The following is a 23,579-nucleotide window of genomic DNA, read 5'->3' on the forward strand; positions in this document are numbered from 1 at the left end:
TGTAATAAAGTGTCAACATCAGCGTTTACTATTATGTTGCGACTAAGGTTTGATCTGAAGTCGTCTGAAGTTTTATCGTGTATAAAAAACCTTCTGATTGTGTATTGTTTTCAAAACTCGCTCTAGTAAACATTAGTATATTTTAATTCTTCACATTTGCCAGGCAATCCTTTTTGAAAATAACTTCGTCCTCTTTTTCACGATTGTGACATTTTCAATGAGATTTATCAACTAGTTTGAAGTAACCATGATCATCACGACGGTTACCAAAGTAGAGCAAAATGACCTCTCGGAACACCTGAGATCTCCCTTAGCTTTTGATGGGATTCGTGTTGCTCAGTCCATAGCTTTCTATGTTGTTTTTTTTCGTCTTTTGTTTTGTTGTCATGGGGTTGTCATATTTTGTCAAGTTGTGAGCTCTGAATCTGCATTTTGTATCTTCCGGCTCTTAATTACACTAAAAGTACGTCTGCTATATAAATGCATTAAGTAAATTATAGTGGGTTTTTTTAAAGGGCAACAACTGATCAACTTAAGAAAAATGTTATTTCTATCTTTCCAAAACAAAATCATTCCACAAGCGCAATAAATGAAAACAACACGTTATACATTTCATGCGTCCGAAGCGCTTTTCGGCATTTACCTTCATCGGGAACCAACCAAAACAACTATGAAAACAAATCTTGCAAAATGTACACTTGGTCAAATTGGCAGTCATGCAAATGTTTCAAACATCGAAAAGAACAATTGTACTAAATAATTAAAAATAACAATAGACAAATAACCTGCAAATTTAATTTCTTGGAAGATTATCGTTGCTCGATAACGTCCAGTTGCGAACATTTCATGCATATTCAGTACATGAACACATTAACAGACGCTAGGTATGTTATGGAAGTTAGGTCTACCAGGACGAAGGACGGTAAATTTTGACCGCGCTAGAAATGAAAATATGTTGAACGTAAATGGCAATTGGAACTTGCAATACACCACCTACGAACCACTCAAAAAGTTGTTACAAGGGATTTTTAACATGCAGAGCGTGGCATTCTCCATACAACAGGTATTCGAACGAACGTGGCTGCGTATTGATACATCTCGCACAACCCAACAAACGCTCTAGTTTAGCAATGATTTTGTTCTGTGAACGGAAAACAATCAAGGGATGACAACATTTCTATTCCCGTGTAAACCATTGTGGTCAGTTAATTGGCAGCAAATGACACTTTTATGCTACTTTATTCAATTGGTGGACGCATCCAAAATATATAAAACTGACGGGTTGGTAATTCTATTTCAATCACCGGTTTAGAAAGTGTGGTAAGAAATGAACTAACTCAGGTTAAAGTAATGGGTTGATAAGCTGCTCACAAGGAAGTTATTAAACCAAGAGTTCCAAGTGGTGAAGTTGATTTCATCCCTTCGTAAATTTTATGGACGCCATCACGAGTTGGTTGACCATTATGGAATATCCGTGTCACACATGATAGTGGATATGTTCCAAATGTCGTAAGTACAATCACGTCCACTTTTCCTCGAATGTGACCAACCGTATTATACTTATTATCGAGTGTGTACTAACATGAGCAACATGACGGGTGTCACATCTGGAGCAGGATCTGCTTACCCTTCTGGAGCACCTGAGATCACCCCAGTTGTTGGTGGGGTTCGTGTTGCTCAGTCCTTAGTTTTCTATGTTGTGTTTTGTGTGCTATTATGTGTCTGTTTGTCTTTTTCCTTTTTAGTCATGGCTTTTTCAGTTTTCAACTTATGAGTTTGAATGTCCCTTGGTATTTTTCGCCTATTTTTTGCCCGGCATAATATGCAAAGTTCTAATTGTAGGCTGGAGATTTAGTACGCCAAATCCGCTTTGAATAACACTGTTTTACCTTATTTTGCAGTAGCTATTAGTTGTGAACTTCCGCTCGAGGAGCTACATCAACAGGGTTCAGGTATGTGCTTAACAGTTATCTTAATTTTCCAATGACATTAACAGACATGTAAATGATTGCTCGCTCTTCCTGAATTCCGGGTCGGCAATTTAATTTTCTTTTTTGCATGTAAAATCTTTGACATCTTCAATATTTTCAATGAAACAACTGAACTTGCCAATGCAAAAACTAAAAGTGGAATATTATTGCATTAATATATTGCCTGGCAACAGTAAAGACTGATCAGAAAAGTGTTTGTATTAATCTGTTAAATTCATCAAGTGTGATTTTGTTTAGAAAAATGAATAACAAAAAAAAAACATAACAAAAAAAGACAAAATTTGAAAAGGATGTGCGCAAAACAAAGTGATACGTATTAGACTGGCTAATTTCTTGATTCACTTTCTCAAGAGAGTTCAAAGCAATTCAAATTTAAAGCCAAATTATAAACAAGTACAAAATATAACAAAAAGGATGAAGCCATGTCCCCTACAGCGAGTTTTGACTGGATTTTATATTAGCAAAAACACACTTTTCGAACATTTACTAGAACAAACGTTATAATACAAAGTTAAAATAAAATATTGAGTGCTGGTCAGAAAGCTTGTTTTTTTGTTTTGTTTAGGCCTACTAACTATACTATCAAGTACAGTTGAAGACAAAAAAAAGTCGACAGGGTTAATTCTGAGACGGAAGCTAAATATTAGTATTAAATGTATCGGTATTAAACTGTTAAGCTGTCTCTTAGTATCAGTCCTGCAGCATTTTAGATCAAGATATATTGTAATCATTCAATTTGGTGAACATTAACCTGTATATAAATTTTATACCTTTACAAATATGATTATTCTTAATATTTTACACCAGAAAAGTCAGCTAATGTCCTTTACCCTTTTAATGTAAATGTTTCACATGTTTAGCCTTTGGTTATCTGTGTGTAACATGAACGTCCAGAAGAATTTCAAGGTTGAATTCGATTATAGCTCTGGGCGTACTACACACAGTAAATTGGATCTCATTCGATACATATTCATGCATTACTAATATTACTGATAATTCAAATATGCATTTTAAAGATTTACCGCTGAAAATTTATAAATATGTCAAGAGAAACATCTATTTCTATAATGCAGAAAACTGAAAATAAAATATAAGACATATTTGCCACTGGACATTAAGCAATCAACAGTCAAGAGTTAACTTATGTGTTGTAAATTAAACTTGCAATCATGCTGAATATTAACAACATGCGTTGAGTAAACTAATGCTAATAAATGACCACCTAATCAACAGTGAGGCACTGGAATAACGCTTTTAATTTATTAAGTGTGAAGTACCTCTATTTAAAATTTAAAACAATAATAATCATATTGATAAAAAAAGATTAATAAAACCACTGCAAGTACTTATCTTATGTCTGTTTATTTGAAAGCAAAAGTCAGTGATTTCATCTTTCACTGTGGATAGTGTACCATATCTTGGACATTTGTCTATACGCATCATTACACCTTTCCTCCAGATGTCCTTAGATAGCTTCTTCAACCTTTTTTAATCCAACTGAAACCCGACGTCTTCAATCGTGTTCCCTATCATTGAATAGCCGTAAACATTATAGAAGTCACTGAGAACAAATAGTGCTAAAAACTTTGAAGCTTTCGAGCAGTTTAATGTATACACGTTTTTGCGAATAACAATTATCGGACACGTTTGGGGTTTTAAAATCTGACATGTTTGGGCGATTTGAGATTTTAAGGACTCATTTGGGCGAAATAGACACGTTTTCTGATATCAAACACGTTTGGGGGGATGGAAACATTTTGCAGTGTTTCATATGTCAAGAGAAACATCTTTTTGCATAATGCGGAAAACTGAGTTGTGGTTATATTGAAAATGTGACAAATATCCACAAAAAAGACCAAACGGCAAGGATAACAATGGACTTTTCATTCATCCACCCATCTCTTGCTTTTTTTAAAGCTTTCATAATTGTAATTTATGATATGTATTCTATATAGACATGTTACATGTCAACATCTTTTCAAAACCTTGCATGGGCGCACGTAACTATGATATTATGAAAACAGTCATTTTTCTTTTAAAATATGAACATATCTCGATAATGTCATAAAATCGGTAATGACTTTGGTAAATTTAAGATTAGAACCGACCATACAAGTCATGTTCGAGACAGAAACGACATATTGATGTTAAACATTACCTCCATATAAATAAGGTTCCTCTCATTACATATATACAAAAAGAAATACATTTACTACATATACGCAAAAATGTCCAGAGGCAGACATTTGTTAATTTTTGGGTCACGGTCATGACAGCTATTTATAAGCTGAAATTTGATCAAAACTGTAGTTTCCAGATGTTATCGTTTGAACCATATGTCTACCTTTGTTACAAAATATAATTCGATGGTAGAAGATATTGATTTTGGGGTTAACAGACCAGATGTCAAGGTCAAAGCTGTTGTTAATAAAACGAAATTTCCTCAAAATTTTGATTCTAATTTTTTTTTCACTTAGTTTGTTTGACTGTTTCGTTCGATGGAAATGATCCTTATAGATTTTGGGGTCAAAAGGTTGAAAATCAAGTTAAAATAGATTTTGTTGGAATGAAATGTGGGCAAAAATTTGGTTTGGTTTTCGTATGTTATCATTGTGATCGTATGTCTAATCTTTACAACATTGTTTTGTAATGCCCGTGAGTTGACAAACAACTTGTTTGTCAAATCACCAACTTGTTTGTCAACTCAAGGGCATTGTCAACGCTTTGTATTTTTTTAGGACGCGTGGTCAAAGGTCAAGACTGAAAGTTTGGCAAATGTTTGTTGATTGATGTTTATTTTGAACCATATGTCTAAACTTCCCCAACGTAGATGGATAATGCCACTTGGACAGAAGAAAATTCTATATAGTTTTGATCAATTTATAAACATACAAATCTAACTGCAAAATAACTATGATCCAATCAGAAATTTGTTCATATAAAATTTCGATAGAATTAATTTCAAATACATTATAGTAATCCTTTTATTCCAGGAGATAAAAAACATAAGGCACAAACTGAGAAATTCGATGTAGCCTTTTTGAATGGGGACGACGAAAAAGAAATTGAATGGGTACAGTACATGTCGACAATGTTAAAAACAAAATATGATATTAAGTCCTCTATCCTTGCTAAAGAATATCTGAATGGTTTTCCAATAAAAAGAAGACTAGGCATGTATGTCAACATGTTTCAAGCAGTCATATTGACCTTAACAAAGGACAATTATGAACAGTATGATTTCTATATAAAAGATGATATGCCAGTCATAGCTGTCGAATTAGATTATCTAAATGAAATTCGTTTGAATTTGAGGAATTTTCCATACATCAACTGTACAACGTGCAAACATCTTTGGTTTCCACAACTTGTAGATACCCTGAAGAAGAAGATTCCAGGTAAGTGATTTGCAAAAACTTATATTTGATAAGGTAACAAGCAACATTGCGCGTCGAAATGATTAGCATTCATATGTAAAACCTCACTTCATCAATCTAAAAAATCTAAGATACATGTATAAAAATTTACAAAAAAAGAAATTCCGAAGATGATCATCTAGTTTGTCAGCTCATTTATTCATAAAAGTTAGTTCAGTCAAAATAACTTAATCTTCAATAAATTTTCGATATTCCCGAGCAAATGTTATCACATCTGATTACAATAGTTGTCGTTTGTTTATGTAGTTCATACGTGTTTCTCGTTTCTCGTTTTTATATTGATTAGACCGTTGGTTTTTCCGTTTGAATGGTTTTACACTAGTAATTTTTTGGGGCCCTTTATAGCTTGATGTTCGGTGTGAGCCAATGCTCCGTGTTGAAGGCCGTACCTTGACCTATAATGGTTTACTTTTACAAATTGTAACTTGGATGGAGAGTTGTCTCATTGGCACTCATACCACATCTTCATCTATAGATTCTGCATTATAAGTAGAGTAGAATACAAGGCCGAATTTGAAATGTTAAACCACTGAAGTCTCGCTTACGTACTAGAAGAATGGAAAGGCAATATGAAAATGTCATTCAGAAGCTACATACAAAAGCTAATTTATTATATGCCATCAGCACAATAGCATGATTTACATGGTTTACGCATTAGCACAGTCATCGTGTACTAAGGTGTTTAGGTGAACTATACTACAAGAGGTTTCAATCTTTATTTTCATAAAGCACAAAGACGGAACAACAACACCGTGGCCAACAGAAAAAAGTCATAAATGCACATTACGCAAACGATAAGACTTAAAATTTAGATACTTCGATCCTTATTCAAAAGCAGATTCGAATGGTGGTAAAATCAGATGCTTTTGGAAGGATTTTTAGAACCTGGTCTTTCGGTGAGAAACGCCAACTAAACCATGACAAATTTGAATCGGGTAATAAGTAATATTTGTTGATACGTGATTTATGGAACAGTAAAACTGAGAATTTGTTTTCAAGTTCTAATTTTATGAATTATTTGTACTTGTTAGTAAAGGAATAAACGTTAGGATTACTGCTGATTTCAAAGCATATTTGAACCTATTATATCTGTGATTATACGCCATTTCAAACGTCATTATCAGTTAAAATGTAGTTCATAGTTTAAAGCAAATAAACATTTTCCACCATTTACACTTCAAGTGAGTAACAAAAACATGCTAGGCAACTCACCGAAAAAGTAAACTTCGTCTATTTTCTGAAACAAAATCTACTGAAGGTAGATTCTGAGCTCCAATCTGCAGATTCTAAGATCGAATTAATAGATGCTCCTTTAAAGAATGCCCAAGTGTCATTTATTTTCCCAATAGCTCTCGTTGAATGTGGATGTATTTTCATTTTCCCTGATGAATCAGAGTCAGAATAAGCCTGTTTTATGATTTGAACAATCCAGTGTGAAATCGTTTGAGAATCAACTTGTCTGTGAGGTTGACATGATGCTAAAAATAATTTCCTTCTTTGGTCTTGTTGTAATTTTTTTTCGCAACGGTTTTGTTTTATCTAAATACTAATATTCTTAGAACTAGGTGTAAATCCCACTCTGGTAGTAGCTTAGCAACTGGTGGTTTAGTATTGAAATCACCGTTAATGAATCTAATTATTTGAGGATGTTGTCCAATTTGGAAAATTATCTATTGGAAGTAATACGGTGGCCAACATTGAGCGATATCCTGCAATTGTTCTGTATTGCAAACAAATATCAAATACATTGATGTTAAAAAATCTGCTATCTGACTTAAAGATACTTTATGAGGATCAACTTTCCTTGTATAATACCAGCTATTGAACTCTTTTGAATTTTGAGCAGTAATCTTTTTGAGTTCCTTTCCGCCATGAGGCGGAGAGTAACTATCTAGCTCCCTTAGAAAAATATTTAAGCATTTTGTTGCAAACTGTTCGTTGATAGAAGCCATGCAGTCAGCTTGAAAACTTGTGGGTTGGGACGATCAATCCGAGTTTTCGGTTGACATAACAACTCTGGAATTACTGGCATCAGGATAGGAACTGCTATCAAGAATTGAAGCAGTTCTGGATACCAATGTTTACGTGGCTATTGGGGAGCTATTATGACCGGACTATTTGGACTGTGCAGTGTGAAAATAGTTTTTAAACAACATTTTATGAATTCAGTTGTTTTAATGTATATTCTTGTTTTTCATTTATTTTATTATTCTGAACCTTGTCGTAAATTTAGGCATAAGTGTTTGACACGGATTATGTGTCATAATCTTGGACAAAGGTCTTAAATCCATTTACTCTATTCATTTAATTATTTATTCTCTGTAACAGTTTAGACAATAATTTACTTATAAGTGTCGGACATTAATTACTCTTCCAATCTATTGCTATTTCTATTTGGCATATGTTAATCTTCTTAATCCTTTAATTGCTTGTGCTTATTTATATTGTTATTGTTTGTATGTTACTTTACATTTAGTTTGGAGTTTGTTGTTCGGTCTTGCCGGACTGCTAAAATTGAAGTTTAAGGAGCGAAATATTCCTTCTTGATATCCATATAGTCGGAACTCCATTCTACCCGGCTATATTTGGTGTTAGGACCTTCGGGCAACGCATCCATCGGATACCTTGCTCTACCTGTGAAGCTGATCCCCCAGCAAACAGAAAAATGGATACGCAGAGAACCAGAAATTTTGGCCGAGACTGGAGATACCAGATGCCTGATAATGGAACTACCTTTCAGAACAGAAATTTTCAACATATGGACAACTACCTATGTAAGTTTTGTGGAAAGACTGTGAACAATCAATTTCATTTTAGACAATGTAGAGCAAAAACGTCATTTTGCTATAAGTGCAGAAGTTTTGGACATTACGTCAGAATGTGTAATTTTCACAGACAACCGGACGTAGAAGTTGTTAAGGTTAAATCGAAACCCAAGTTACGTCGAGACGCAGAAAGAATGAGAAAATTCAAAGAACAGAAAGCAATGTAAAAGTTTCCTTGTGCAGAACTTAATGCCATAGTACTGATGGACTTCTTTCCAACCTTAGAATATAACAAGGAAAACATAGATAACGTAAGACTCAGGCACGACCGAGTGAATTCCGAGAGAGTTAAATTCAAAATTAAAAGTGTACACTATGGAAAGAAATTTAAAGAATTAAATCAAAAGCATACCAGTGTTGTTAGCAATCTAGAAAAACTTCAAAAACAAAACGCAGCTGACCAAAAGGAAATGGAAAAATTACGTGAACGCACTAATAACCTTGAAGAATCTAATTTTGGGCTGTACGATCAAATATGTGAAGCAATCGATAAGCAATTCATTCTACAACGCGATAAAGAACATATGCGGGATCGAATCACCAAACTAGAAGACGAATTGGACAAATTTTGTAAAAATACAAGAGAAGATAATTATTATCACAGAAGAAACTTTCGGAACAATTTTAGATGATCATTTAGACCCGGGTCGTGTCTTCAGGGGCCGCAAGAATATATGACCGGACTATTTGGACTGTGCAGTGTGAAAATAGTTTTTAAACAACATTTTATGAATTCAGTTGTTCTAATGTATATTCTTGTTTTGCATTTATTTTATTATTCTGAACTTTGTCGTAAATTTAGACATAAGTGTTTGACACGGATTATGTGTCATAATCTTGGACAAAGGACTTAAATTCATTTACTCTATTCATTTAATTATTTATTCTCTGTAACAGTTTAGACAATAATTTACTTATAAGTGTCGGACATTAATTACTCTTCCAATCTATTGCTATTTCTATTTGGCATATGTTAATCTTCTTAATCCTTTAATTGCTTGTGCTTATATATATTGTTATTGGTTGTATGTTACTTTACATTTGGTTTGGAGTTTGTTGTTCGGTCTTGCCGGACTGCTAAAATAAAAGTTTAAGGAGCGAAATATTCCTTCTTGATTTCCATATAGTCCGAACGCCATTGAACCCGTCTATACTATCAACAAAATCTGACAATGGTACTGCCTTATATATTGTAGGATTTTCGGAATCAGACAAATTTAGAGATATGCGAAAGCATACATTCTCTCCAATGAAATTGTCAAAGCATCCACGGCTAAAGCTTTCTAATATTGGCATCATGAACAACACCTTTTTGTCTGAGGATTGTCTATAGATGCAAATAGTTATATCAAAGGAGTTTCCCAGATCGCAATAGGTTCTGAACCACATGTTTGTTCAAAGACCATTCTGTATGTTGAATTTTGGTTTCGGCTGAGTTGGTCTGCTAAAATGTTAAATTTTAATTATATGAGCAGCCTTCAATCGAATATTGTTCTGAATTGCAAGAGTTCATAAATCTAATGTTTTGAAGGAAAAAGTGGGTGATTTCGTCCCCCTTTGTTTGTTTATATTGTGGACCACTGTGGTATTGTTCGACCTTATCAGAACGTATTGACCTTGCACTGCTTTCAATTCTATGGAATTTATATGTCTCTAGCTCTGTATTTCTGACCATCCCTTTTAAAGATTTTATTGTTCATAAAACCCCCTAAGCATCTGTAATAGAAGTTTGGGCCTGTTAAAAAGATTGGCCTCTCTGCGTGTTTGCGTGTTTGCGTGTTTGCTGAGATTTGCCACTATCTGAAATGTGATTTCAGATTTGGAGTAACTGGGATCTTGATGGAAAGATCTTGACAACTTGGTCTCCAAAATGAGAGGAAATATAATTGAATGGTCTCCTGAACAAGAGAGCATTTGGAATTAACTCTATGCAAGATGGTATTATGCTAAATAATTGTAGGAAGTAAAATGCTGACGATGCATTCCCTGTTAACAGAATCAATACTGCCATATTCAGTTTGTCTATTTTTCCTTGAGCTGGGCAATCTGGTCCCTTGTCCAAATGAAACAGTCTCCCAAGATATACCAATCTTTAAGTAAGTACTAGACTGGATTTTTCTCTGTTGATAAGAAAACCAGTTAGAAATTAGAAGATCGAAACATTTCTTTCGACCTTGATATAATTGATTCTTGCTTTGATCGACTTCTTACCAATCGCCCAGATGGACTGCTTGTCTTCTCAGAAAAGCTGCTACTACTGAAACCATTTTTTAAAGACTCTCGAAGCTAAAGGTGGTCCGAAAGAAAGGACTTTTCTTTGATAATATAAAAATTAGAAGGTTTCCACGTATCATGCTTATAATACTGATTTCGAACAGCAAATCTGAGAAAATTGCGATGTTTTTGAAATATTGGGATGTGAAAATAAACATCAATTAGATCTTACGAATTGGCCCAATCTCCTTTTTTTACTTAGTTCAATTCTTTTGTGAGAGTGTCTATTTTAAAATTGCATTTTCTTTAGATACATATTGAGGAGTCTGCGATTTATAACTGGTGTAATTTTAATCGTTCTTTTTGGGGACTAGGAAAAATTAACTGTAGAAACCTGTTGCTGCATCTTGCCGGTGAACATGATCTATAGCGTCTTTTTCTATAAGAGTATTTATTTCTTGAATTAAAAAATTGGAATCTTTTGATGCCACAGAGGTTTTCCGTATGCCTTTCCAGAACGACATTCAAGTGAACTCTAGTTTGTAACCAACTGTTATTACTGATAAAACCCATTGATCGTCTGTAATTTTTTTCCCATTTCTCCAGAAAAAAAACTAAGACTGCCCCCAACTGGTATCTTGGACATATTCTGATTAAATTTTAACTTCAATTCTGAGTCAGCTACTGTTTTCCTTGGGGATCAGAAAATAACTATAATTTCAACCTGTTTTCTATTCTTTATCTTTTTTCCCTAACTCATCAGTTTTACTTTCATTCTGAGACTTCCTTCAATCAGATATCACAGAAGATTAATCATAACTAAACCCTGAGCGTTTGTTATCAGCTGATCTAGATATTGTTAGAACTATTAGATTTATATCTAGAAACTTTATTTTGCCAATCAACTTACATGACTAGAATCAAACTTTCTCTTATTTTTGTTTTTATATTCTGGTAATAGATCGTCCAGTTGTTCATGTTGCTCTTTACGTTTCTCAAGTTTGTCTTCCAAACTTTTACCAAATACACTCTCATTAGAATGTGGGAAATATAAAACCTTGGTCTGTATATCTTACATAGTATTCAAACAGACTTAGCAGCTGCAGGTTTCCTGCGTATCATATGGTTAATCGCACCTGTGCGTCCTACCTGATCACGATAATTTGTTAAGATGGCAAATAATTAGTGTTTTATTGGAGTTTAAGTTCTCCATGAATGTTCTAAAATTCGACCTTGTGGTATATCAATAATCAAGCCATCGGAATTATCAGAAGGTTCTGGAGGAATTTCTTCTTTAAACAGTTTGGACAATAAACTCAAATTATTTGACTGTTTTTCTACAGTTTTATTGTTATTATTATCAATGTTACATGTTTGTCTCTGACTGCACTGAATATCAACATTGTTACTAATAGGTTGAGCATGTAAATATTGGCTAAATCTATCAACACTTTTAGATTAACTACCAGCCTGGGAATAAGCAGGATTATTTCCTCCACGAGAGATTACATCCTCTGATGAACACAAACCAAGTTAATCAGCATTTTCACGACTCTCTGGATGTAGAAAAATTTCTGACCTATTGTCAAAATCTACATTTTTATATATAAGACTCATCATCAAGATTTGCATTCAAAGATATAAGCGGTCTACGTTCCCTTGTACTTGGGACGTTATCCGAATTTTGTTCTCTCTGCGTAGCTAAACCACTAGATTGTGTAACTTCTGTAACATTATTTATTTGTAGTACTACATGACTTGTTGAAAAAAGTAAATAACATATCAAATGTCTTATCAAACCTGTCCGCAACTTTTTTTCAAGTTCAGTCGTCTTTGACACGTTTTTTTCTTCGACGACGAGACTGTTGTTGTCCTTGCAACTTTTTCAAGAGAATTTCACCTGTTGCCATTTCACCGGCACTGTCTGAATCTAGATTTTCAGCATTTTTGTTTGCGTGTGGGCGTCTTTGAAAAATTTCAACTACGAAAAACGAAAGTCGTAAGACAGTTAGAACGTCTTATTTTGTTGCCGCCGATAACTGAGATGGACTGACACCCGGATGTTCAAGGTTATATAGATGTTTGAAATCATCTAGGTGTTGCGAGTTATGAGAACGTTCTAAGGGAGATAATTCGTATGTAGATTCCTTGACTCGTAAGTAAAAATAGATATGCTGTAAAATGTGTTTGTGTATACCACAAATGGAATATATCATATGTCATGTATGACACAGATATTCGTTGACAGACGAATCAAATTATGGGTTTTAGTGAACTTTTGAACAGAAGATTAAAGATGAATTCGAAAGTGTCTTATGGATAATAAAATAAGTCGATCTAAAATAAGCACAGTTTGATCACATATGATTGCCGACAGCCGTTTACAATACATTAAAAAAAATCAAAAAAATCGGTCATAATAGAAAATCAATATTTTAATCATATCATATTTTGAATTTTTTAATTAGCATGATAATGATAACCACAGAATAATTATTCAATTAACTCCTCAAACAAGTATTTATGTTCTCTATACATTCTCCAGTTGGAAGTTTTTTGCGAGCTGTAACCTCATTCAACTCAACATTTTCATTTATGGTCATTGCAAAATCTAAAAAACACAATAATCTATCACCGAATGAATTACATATAATCGTCTGAACTATTTTTTTCCACAATATACTAATAAATCCATTTTATATGGAATGAAATTATTGTAAGTCAAAACAAAGAAATCTGCATGCATCTATGATAACAAGATTGAAATACCTGCATTTTTTTTATGATGATAGACCAAAAATAAAATGGTTATACAAGTTAAGAAATGAGCCAACAATAGAAAATGATATATATAAAATTGTAAACGTGAAAAATAAAAATCAGGCTTGATTATTAATATAGATTTACTGAAAGTCGCGGTACCGCCTGTTGACACCGAATCTGACATGAGAAATGCATGGGGTCATCTCAAATGTGAATGTTACAACAAATTTGATTTATAAAGTTGGTGTTTTTGTGCAAATAAAACCAAAGTCTCCATTGATAGAGCACACTATCACTCCACCGACAATAAGGAGCAAAAATTGGGATCAAAAACCCAGAGTTTCCGTAATAGCATATTTAAGCCGATATGTTGCCAGGCTCATGCACATGTATATGAAGCCATATAAGTTATTTTGAATGTTGTTTTCTACAACTACAATAGAATAGAGTACTTACTAACAAAATCCTGTTTTCAAAGAGATTTGTATGTTCCACCGCTACGAAAATAGACTGAAGGTTAGTTAATCTGGGGTTGTGGGAGAAACGGGAACATATAAACAATGCTGACGAAAATTACTTGAAAGTTTGTGCCGACAATATGAAGCTGTGGCGGCCGTTATGACGATCTTCATGGGCCATCGGACACATTTTGGAAACATTGCTACCCTGGGAAATTTCTATCAAATCTTGGTTCGAATAGGCCAAAAAGTGTTTGACGAAAATTAGTCAAACAATCACAGGCAATGGTGGTCAAGTTTCAAATTTGTCGGAATAATCAATTGTTTTGGTGGAAGATAAACAAAGGAACATTTCTACCATCTAATTTCAAACTTATATTTAGTAGCCTTTGACGAAAAATAAACTGCTCAAAAGTTTTATTGGCGATTTTGAAAATCGGTTAGGGCTGTCAGACATAATTTTTGTATTGCACCATCTATAAAGAGCATTCCTATATACATGTACCAATAAAATTGAGAATGGAAATGGAGAATGTGTCAAAGAGACAACAACCCCACCGAAGTGCAGACAACAGCCGAAGGCCGTCAATGGGTCTTCAACACAGCGAGAAAATCCCGCACCCGGAGGCGGGCTTCAGCTGACCACTAAACAAAAATGTGTACTAGTTTAGTGAAAATGGACGTCATACTAAACTCCAAAACATATAAATGAACTAAAATTAAAAAAAAAACATACAAGACTTACAAAGGCCAGAGGCTCCTGACTTAGGACAAGCGCAAAAATGCGGCGGGGTTAAACATGTTTTGTAAGATCTCAACCCTCCCCCTATACCTCTAGCCAATGTAGAATATACAAACACACAGCAATACGCACAGTAAAACTCAGTTTAAAAGAGGTCCGAGTCCGATGTCAGAATAGGTAACAAAAGAAACTAAGCAAAATGACAATGATACATAACTTAACAATGGACTACCAGCAGTTACTGACATGCCAGCTCCAGACCTCATTAAAATAATTGAAAGATTATGTCTTCATCATATGAAATCAAGCACAATCCCTCCTGTTAGAGGTTTAGTATTATACCATCATAAAATATATGAGAAGAACATAACCCATATCATGCCAAAAACTGGTTTTAGAATAAATGTGTTTATTTCCGATGCAAAGACCCTATGAGTGAATCAATATTAATACCAAAATATGCCATCTTTAAAGACCTGACAACAGTATCGTAACTGTATTCCTTCTGAATAAGTCTGTTTAGAGGTTTGGTTAGCTTTTGAGGTGAATGCGGACATTTTTGTTCTTTGTATAGAATATAACCATAAACTATTGAATGTGAAATACCTGAACGTATCAGATGTCTGCATGTTGATTTATATTTACGAATGATGTCCTTGTACCGATGATAAAATTTAGTTGATGTTTTAAACCCTGGTGTAATAATTTTTCAGAAATACAGAGATTTCTTTCGTTAAAATCAAATACGTTGTTAGATACACGAGCGAATCGAACAAGTTGAGATATATAAACACCATAAGATGGTGACAAGGGAACGTCACCATCTTAAAATGATTAATTAACAATAGGAAATGCAAATCATCTCTTTTATCATAAACTTTAGTATTAAGCTTTCCCTTTACGATATAGATATCAAGATCCAGGAAAGAGCAGTGCTCATTGTTAGTATTAGCTTTATTTAAAGTCAGTTCAGCAGGATAAATCTCTTTAGTGTACATACCAAAGTCGTCATTATTGAGAGCCAATATATCATCCAAATATCTAAAAGTGTTATTAAATTTTGTGTATCAGATGTTGTTTCGATTGGTCTTTGCTGATTTTAGTCATAAATTGTAACTCATAACAATACAGAAACAGGTCCACAATAAGTGGTGCACAGTAAGTCCCCATTGGAATTCCGATAACTTGACGATATACGGAATCTCCAAAGCGAAGAAAAATGCTATCTAGTTAAAAATGCAAGGGCAGTTGTAGTAGCAAAGCATGTCCAATTGACATAGTTCTTTTATTTGTTGTTACTAAAATGACCTTAAAGAGTTTGAACATATATATTTGCATTCTGATTTTTTAATTGCGCATTTAAGCATGTGTGTGACTTGTTTCTTAATAAGATTATGAGGCAAAGTGGTATATAGGGTAGAAAAATACAAACTGTAAACAGATTCGAAATCACCAATATAAGCATGCAATTTATCAAGTACTTCCAACGAATTTTTGACATTCCAAAAGTAATTAATTCCAACTATTTGCAAAGGCCTTATTTGAACAATTTATTACCAGGTTTTTTATTGTACCAAGTGTACTAGTAAGTGGAATAGACAGTTTAATAGTGGAACAATGTCTTGACGACGAAATAAATCTATATGTGTAAGGTGTTGTGTGCAGCTTCGGAAGTTTGGTTCAAATATTTTATAAGCCGGAAAAGATAACGGACAACGACGGATGCCACGTGATTGTGGCAAAAGTTCACATACATTTTTTGCTCAAGTGAGCTAATGAGCAGGGGATCAGATTTATGAAATTTTATATATTAATCATAACAGAAAATAGATGAAATTAAGGAAAATAAATTTTCCTGGTTTCTTCTCACCAAATTAATCAGATTTGGATGAACTAACTCCGATAACTTTCATTATCTTTTTTTTTCACCGTGAAGCTTATGTATGCCATGTGGTTTTCCCATATAATATCCATCAGCGGTCGCTTTTTCGCCCTTTGCTTTTGTTTCATTTTCAAGCTTCTTTTTCATTGGATGGTTTAAGGACATCTTTAATGAACGGTGCTGCTTCAGCTCGGGCTTCATCTGACTTGTTCGATTCCGCTTGAGTCTCCTCAGCTGGATCTGACCGGTCGTTCACAACCGGTACATTTTGATGTGGAAGGTGTTTAAGGAAATTTTCAGGTGTACTGATAGGAAATAAGATTTTATCCAAATTGGAATCCCGTAATCACCCCATTTGCGCGTCAGCAAGTTAAAGAAAACCTTATTACCAGAAAAGAAAGTGTCAAAAATTCAGTGTATCATTTAGGAATATTTAATTCTTATGGAACATGGAATTGATAATCTGAAATTTGTTTAGGTGATGGAAACTTTATAAAGGCACCCAAGACACAAACTCAGACATATATTTGGAAACCTGTGCAGAAGTTGTGAACTAACGACAATCTATATTTAATTCAATAAATCGTTAGGGTAGAATATTGTTTAACAGCTGTTTGCAACTATTATCTATAAGAGCTAATTCTTTAGTGTCTTTTTTGTTTATTTTGTGACCATCCTCTTCCTTTTACCTATCATAGTTGTTGTAAACAGTCGATACTGAGACTCGCCGTAATCTCTAATACCACGTTTAAATCGTTTGTTTCATTTACCAGTGTTGAGTCGATACCACTGGCGGTAGATTGTTATGTCACGAGTCCACCAACAACGTAGTGGTCAGTCCTTCAGTACTGACCGGATGTAACAAACATTTCTAAACTCACCCTTTGATAAGAAGTTTCGAAATTATTAAGAAACTAGGAAAAAGTAAACTGAGATGATTTTTTCTATACTTTTTTTGTAAAAAAATGGGACGACTCTCCATTGGTCAAATATCTTTCAAATGTGTTAAGCTTGTGAATTCCTAAGGAAGGTTAATAAATAAGCGATTGGCGTATGCAATTGGTGTGTTATTTTCCTTTACATGATACGTAGTCTTGTAAATATCAAATTTATCCATCTGCAGTACAAGGACTGCAAAAATAAAGAGATTTATTCGGTATGATTCCCAATGGGACGACTATCCACTGGTCAAATATCTTTCAAATGTGTTAAGTTTGTGGATTACTGAGGAAGGTTAATAAATAAGAGGTTGGAGTATGCAATTGGTGTGTTATTTTCCTTTACAAGATACGTAGTCTTGTAAATATCAAGTTTATCCATCTGCAGTGCAAGGACTGCTGAAGGGATCATTTTGTGTTTGCATCTTTAAAGATATTTACGATCATCAGCAAGAATACTGGCGCTAAACGAGCCTAGTAGAAAACGTTCAGGACCAGACATTACAACAGATAGTCACTTATACGAAGGAAGCTACGGACTTTTATTTTAGGAGACTTGTTCCTTTAATTTATTTGTATGATACAGACATTATTCAGGGGTTTCTCAGAAGATTTATAAGATTATAGTTTTATCTTTTGATTTTACCTTTGCTATATCATATATATGCATAATTTATTTGTACTAAACTAAATATTTTCGACTATTTGGTTGATTTTGTGACGTTCTAACTTGCTACTTATCACTGGAAATTACTTGGCATGAGCAACACAACAGATACGAGTAGCGGGGCAGGAACAAATAATACTTCCAGAGCACCTTAGGTTATTTTGATTTGTCTTTCCTTTACGGTTATTTATTAATTTTTGTAATTTTGTATACAACTCTAATTTATTATTACAGATCATTTAGGGGAAACAATGGAAAACGATCAAAAGGAAATCAATGAAGACTGTGAAAAATGCGAGAACACAGGTAATGAATAATTGACAAATGTAGAGAAGCAATCGATAAAATGTATGTATTGCATGGGTTTGAAATAGTTATTCTTTCTACAGAAAAAGGTATTACAGCTAACGGAATATTTACCAAGTAAATACGTCTACAGTTCCAATATGCATCATGCTCATTCGTGGAACTCTTATAGCTTGTATAGAGAATGTATGTTAAGTGCTATATGTTAACTGTGCATGTTTGTCTTACGCTTTGCTTTTCATCAAAATATAGTTAAAATAACATTTGATTTTCAAACTCAATAATCACAGTATTTTTCCTGATAAATATTGCAAATTCATCATAATTAAATTGCACAAAGTTTCCAGTTAGAACACGTTATGATGAATAACTATTTAATTTCTATATTTGTAAGGTTACATAATCCGAAGCATCAGCAAACTCAAGCTGCAATTTAGGTATATAATTTTCCGAAACAGTTTTTCTTTAAAACAAAATAGAAAGTAGAATACAACATGCTATCAAATTTTCCGTTAAATAAATACTAGATGTTTCGTAATTTTCTTTCGATTTTACCCTTGCACATGTACTAGGACCAACAGTTGAGACTGTACAAAGGGCCAGAACAAAACCACATTGAATATATAACCGACAACACTATGGCCAATAGGAAACAATAACAAGTAAAAAAAAAAAAAAAACACTGAACACTAAAGATCCCCGAAATACCTTTTAGGATGAATGAGTTAAATTGCTAGATATTTTTGTTATTTAAAAACAACCTATGTTTACAAAATTTAAATTAAAGTATTGTAAGAAAATAAGGAAGTATTGATAACCTTTCCATTTTAAGCTTATCTGTCCTATAGGGCAAAGTGAGTTTTTCTCATCACCTAGCGTCCGTCGTCCGTCGTTGTCTCCCGTCCGCGTCTGTTGGCGTCCGTTAACTTAAATCTTCTCCTCTGAAACTTCTGAGCCAGTTGAAACCAAACGGGGCCACAATCATAATTAGGGTATCTTGCTTTAAAAATGTGTCCAATGACATCGCCTCCGTACCAACATGGCCGACATGGCTTAGAATAGAACATAGGGGTAAAATACAATGTTTGGCTATTATCTCGAAAAACCTTTAAGGATTGAGAAAATCTAACAGGGGCAAAAGTGCTTAGAATGATGAGATCTGCCTAATATCTATGACATCACCACAGTTAGAAGACTTTTATTGGAGTTATTGCCTTTAAATGACAGATTTTATCTTTTTTTTTCCATTTTTGACCATTATTTCAAAAATAAAAAGACAGAAAGAAACTTTTAATAACAGAAGGGATCAACAATACAAGATCTAAATAAAAGTCAACAAGATCGAAATTGTTATTTGACATCTTATTGAAGTTATTGCCCTTAAATGACGATTTTTAAAATTTTTTTGTGTTTTTGCCTATTATTCTTTAAACAATAATAGATAGATAGAAACTTTGAAAGCAAAAATTATCAAAAAGACAAGATCTACAAATACCCATTATAGTCGAAATCTTCAGCTGACTCTTTATTGAAGTTATTACCCTTTATTGATAATTTTTACCATTTTTGGCGTTATTTGTCTATTATCCTGAAAACTATTATAGATAAATAGAAAATTTAAAAAAATATAAATTATTAGCAGGATAAGATCGACAAATACGTTAGCATGGATAAAATTGTCAGTTCACTCTTAATATTGTTTAATATCCACTTTAATTATGATTTTTACAAAAAAAGTGGCAATTGTTGAAGATGCAGATGAGCTACACAGGCTTTTTAGAGCATCTAGTTCAAATTTGTCATCAGTTGGGAAACCACTATTCAAATTATCTATGTTCACAATTATCAAAATAGAAATGTGTTGAATAAACAGAAATGGAAGGAATTACATAACTCGTATACCACGAAGGTTTGATATTTACTCATTGATATTCAATCATGTTGCTGTAAAAGAGGGACGAAAGATACCAGAGGGACAGTCAAACTCATAGATCGAAAACAAACTGACAACGTCATGGCCAAAAATAAAAAGACAAACAGACAAATAATAGTACAGATGACACAACATAGAAAACTAAAGACTAAGCAAAACGAACCCCACCAAAATCTGGGGGTGATCTCAGGTGCTCCGGAAGGGTAAGCAGATCCTGCTCCACATGTGGCACCCGTCGTGTTGCTTATGTTATTACAAATCCGGTAAATAGTCTAATTCGGTAAGTCACATTCGTGAAAAGGGAAGGGTATTGTAGTAACGACACAAGGAACATATCCGATATCATCTGTGAAACGGTTATTCCATAACGGTCAACCAACTCGTGATGGTGTCCGTAAAATTTTCGAAGGGATGACTTCAACTTCACCATTTGGAACCCTTGGTTTAATAGCTTCCTTGTGAGCAGCAATCCTCTATCAAGGAAATCATGATAGGAAACACAAGCCCGGGAATATCGTATCAATTGGGAGATATATACTCCGTATGCATGCGCTGCTGGAATGTTGCTACATAGAAATGGAAAGTTCACAATTGGGAAGCTGAAATCATCTCTTTTGTCGTAAAGTTTTGTTTTCAACCGACCCTCATTGTCAATTTCTAGATGTAAGTCAAGATATGAGGTAGACCTAACTGTATCTGTAGTATCCTTTATCTCTAGTTCGATGGGATAGATTCGTTCAACATAGTCACCAAATTTTGTATTATTTAGTGAGAGAACATCATCTATATAGCGGAACGTAGAGTTAAAGGATATTGCTAACTTCTTATCTCTCTTCCTAAGAAGCTCCTGTATGAAGTCAGCCTCATAATAATAAAGAAACAAGTCGGCAAGAAGAGGGGCACAATTGGTTCCCATTGGAATTCCGACAGTCTGTTGAAAAACACGTCCTCCAAACGTAACAAATATGTTGTCAATCAAGAAATCAAGCATCTTGATAATGTCAGTTTCAGAGAATTTTTTGTTTGAATCAGAGTGATTCTTTACAAAGTAGGATTTATCCCTCCCCAAGACAAGATACTTGTATCTACGTTCGCCATTCTTTTTAATGAAACAAAGTAATACCAACTCTTTCAATTTGTCTTTTAGTTTGGAATGGGGAATACTTGTGTAAAGTGTAGAAAAGTCAAATGTTTTAATACTATTGCAAGATGAGAGAGTCTTAGATTGTATGTACTCTAAAAGATCTTTGGAATTTTTTAATATCCACATCTGATTCACGCCACCTCTAGAATAGGCAGTTTCACAATAACTTTGGAGCCCGGCTTTGATTGCTGATAAAATAGATGTTAATAATTTAGAAAGAGGTTTCGTGGAGCACTTGGAAGACCCAGCAATATACCGTTGTTTGTAAGGACACTTATGTAGTTTAGGTATCCAATACAGTGATGGAAGATCCAGTTCTTCGTCTTTGGTTGAAATTCCAAAGGAACATAGAACAGACCTATGATTATCTAGGATTTCCTCTTTGGTAAGTGTCGTGAGGGTACTAGTATATGTTGAGTTTCCAAGTGAATTGTCAATACCTAATTCATTTATCAAGCAGTTTATGTAATGATATTTACACACAAAAACGATGTTGTTTGGGGCTTTATCTGCGGGGACAACAACATATTTGTCATGGAGGTAGGACAAGTGTTTTGCAACATTTGGGTTTTTAAAAATTGATGTAGTGTGGGTATTGATATGCCCATTTAGTTTCTTAATTCGGATTTGTATCAACGACCTCACAGCCTTAATCCATTCGGAAAGAGTATCTACGTCTTCTTTCTCGCGTTTAGCCCATTGCCTGGCATAATCATCGACTGAATCCATCAGTATTTTGAAGTTGTATTTCCAATTGATGGATTTAGGCTCACGATATTTCGGACCTTTGGATAACAAATTTCGCAGGGAAGTGTTATTGACAATGTTGAGGTCTCCGGTAATAACGTGGCCAGTCGGATTATATGTGAATTGGGAACTAGCACAGGTGCAATCAGGAGGTTTAGACTTGAAGTCGTCAATGTTGAGATCCTGCAAAACGTGTTTGTAATTGAAAATTTTAGTTGCAATTGGTTTGGTATAGGTATAAGAAATTATTGGTACAGACTGATCTTTAAAATAAGGAGGTATTTTCGACTGAACTAATTTATGATGAAGGATATTGCCTAAGTTGGCGCCATCGAGACCTTTGTTGGCAAAGGAAAGTTTAAGAAAAGATCTTTTCTCTTTTTCATCTTTTCCAATGCGAACTGGTTTGAAAAGTCTGTGACTTGCAATATCCGAAATAATAGCTGTAAGTTTGTATTGGTTTGAATGAGGGTTTGTAACAGTGGTTTCCAAACATAAACCTTAATGTGTTTATCTTTTAAAAAAGGAAAGAAAATATTTAACATTTAAAGTCTTGAACCATGTCGATCAATTATAAGGTTAACAATGCTTTGTTATGAATGTCTGAAACCATACTTTTATTTTAAAATTTTTAGTTTTGACAGTGAGTGTGCTAACATGATCACACATGTCTTCACTTATAACTATTTTTTTTACAAAACATGAGGAGAAGAATTTGACTTCCGTGGTGATTAGCATTTATTACGATCAGAATGATATAAAAATGACTGCAGGTGTCAGATTGACAAATTTCTTTTGATATAGAATTGTTCTATGTTTTAAAATTATGTCCATACAATGAGTTATTGAAAGTAAAATTAAGGAATGGTAAGAAAAAAAGTTAAACAACAATCAGAGACACAGAAGAAGCGGTTACACCATGTACACAGTTTTCGGACGTTAATTGTGCATTCAAGTATAAACGCAGTACTACTGACATAATATTATTATATGTAACTAGATTAACTCTTTAATTAAAAATATTTTTAATCTAAACTTTTGTTTAACCATTTTTGGCAATCAATCAACAATCGCAGGTTATAGATAATTATAACTTATAAATAATTAATGTGTTGTGAATTGTAACCTGAATTATAAAATGTTTTACAAAAAAGCAATTATTGTAAGTTTCCTATGGAGTGTGATTTTGAGTTTTATAGAAAGTTTCAGAAGTTTTAAAGTAATTCGGGAAATTTTAAGGTACACGGCTTTCCAGTAAGATATAATAATATCATCGCCGACTAGGATTTAAAAATTTCTTGCAATGCAGGTATCTAGCGGACATTCATCTTATCATTATCCTCTAGTGGGAAATCTGTCATGCGTGTTCAGGACTATTTGTGTTTTTAATAAATTCAAATATAACTAATATGCAATGCTTCACTAATGCCACATTTATTGTAGAAACGTGCGTCTGGTACAGTAAAATGATAACGTTAATATCGATAGTATGTGCTTTAAGTTTGGCATTGCACTAGATCATGCTTTTCACA

General features: G+C 33.8%; 1 protein-coding gene across 1 annotated transcript in view; it reads left to right on the forward strand.

Annotated features, from left to right (window-relative positions):
* LOC127723947 (uncharacterized) overlaps positions 1 to 23,579 on the forward strand; it is a 124,079-nt gene that overhangs the window by 2,666 nt on the left and 97,834 nt on the right. The window contains exons 4-6 of the mRNA XM_052230662.1: positions 1,902 to 1,952; positions 4,985 to 5,389; positions 18,152 to 18,223. Coding sequence (XP_052086622.1) covers positions 1,902 to 1,952; positions 4,985 to 5,389; positions 18,152 to 18,223 — 528 coding nt within the window. The remainder of the gene's footprint in view (positions 1 to 1,901; positions 1,953 to 4,984; positions 5,390 to 18,151; positions 18,224 to 23,579) is intronic.

This window comes from Mytilus californianus, unplaced genomic scaffold (assembly GCF_021869535.1).
Source record: "Mytilus californianus isolate M0D057914Y unplaced genomic scaffold, xbMytCali1.0.p SCAF_13, whole genome shotgun sequence".
Classification (NCBI taxonomy): domain Eukaryota; kingdom Metazoa; phylum Mollusca; class Bivalvia; order Mytilida; family Mytilidae; genus Mytilus; species Mytilus californianus.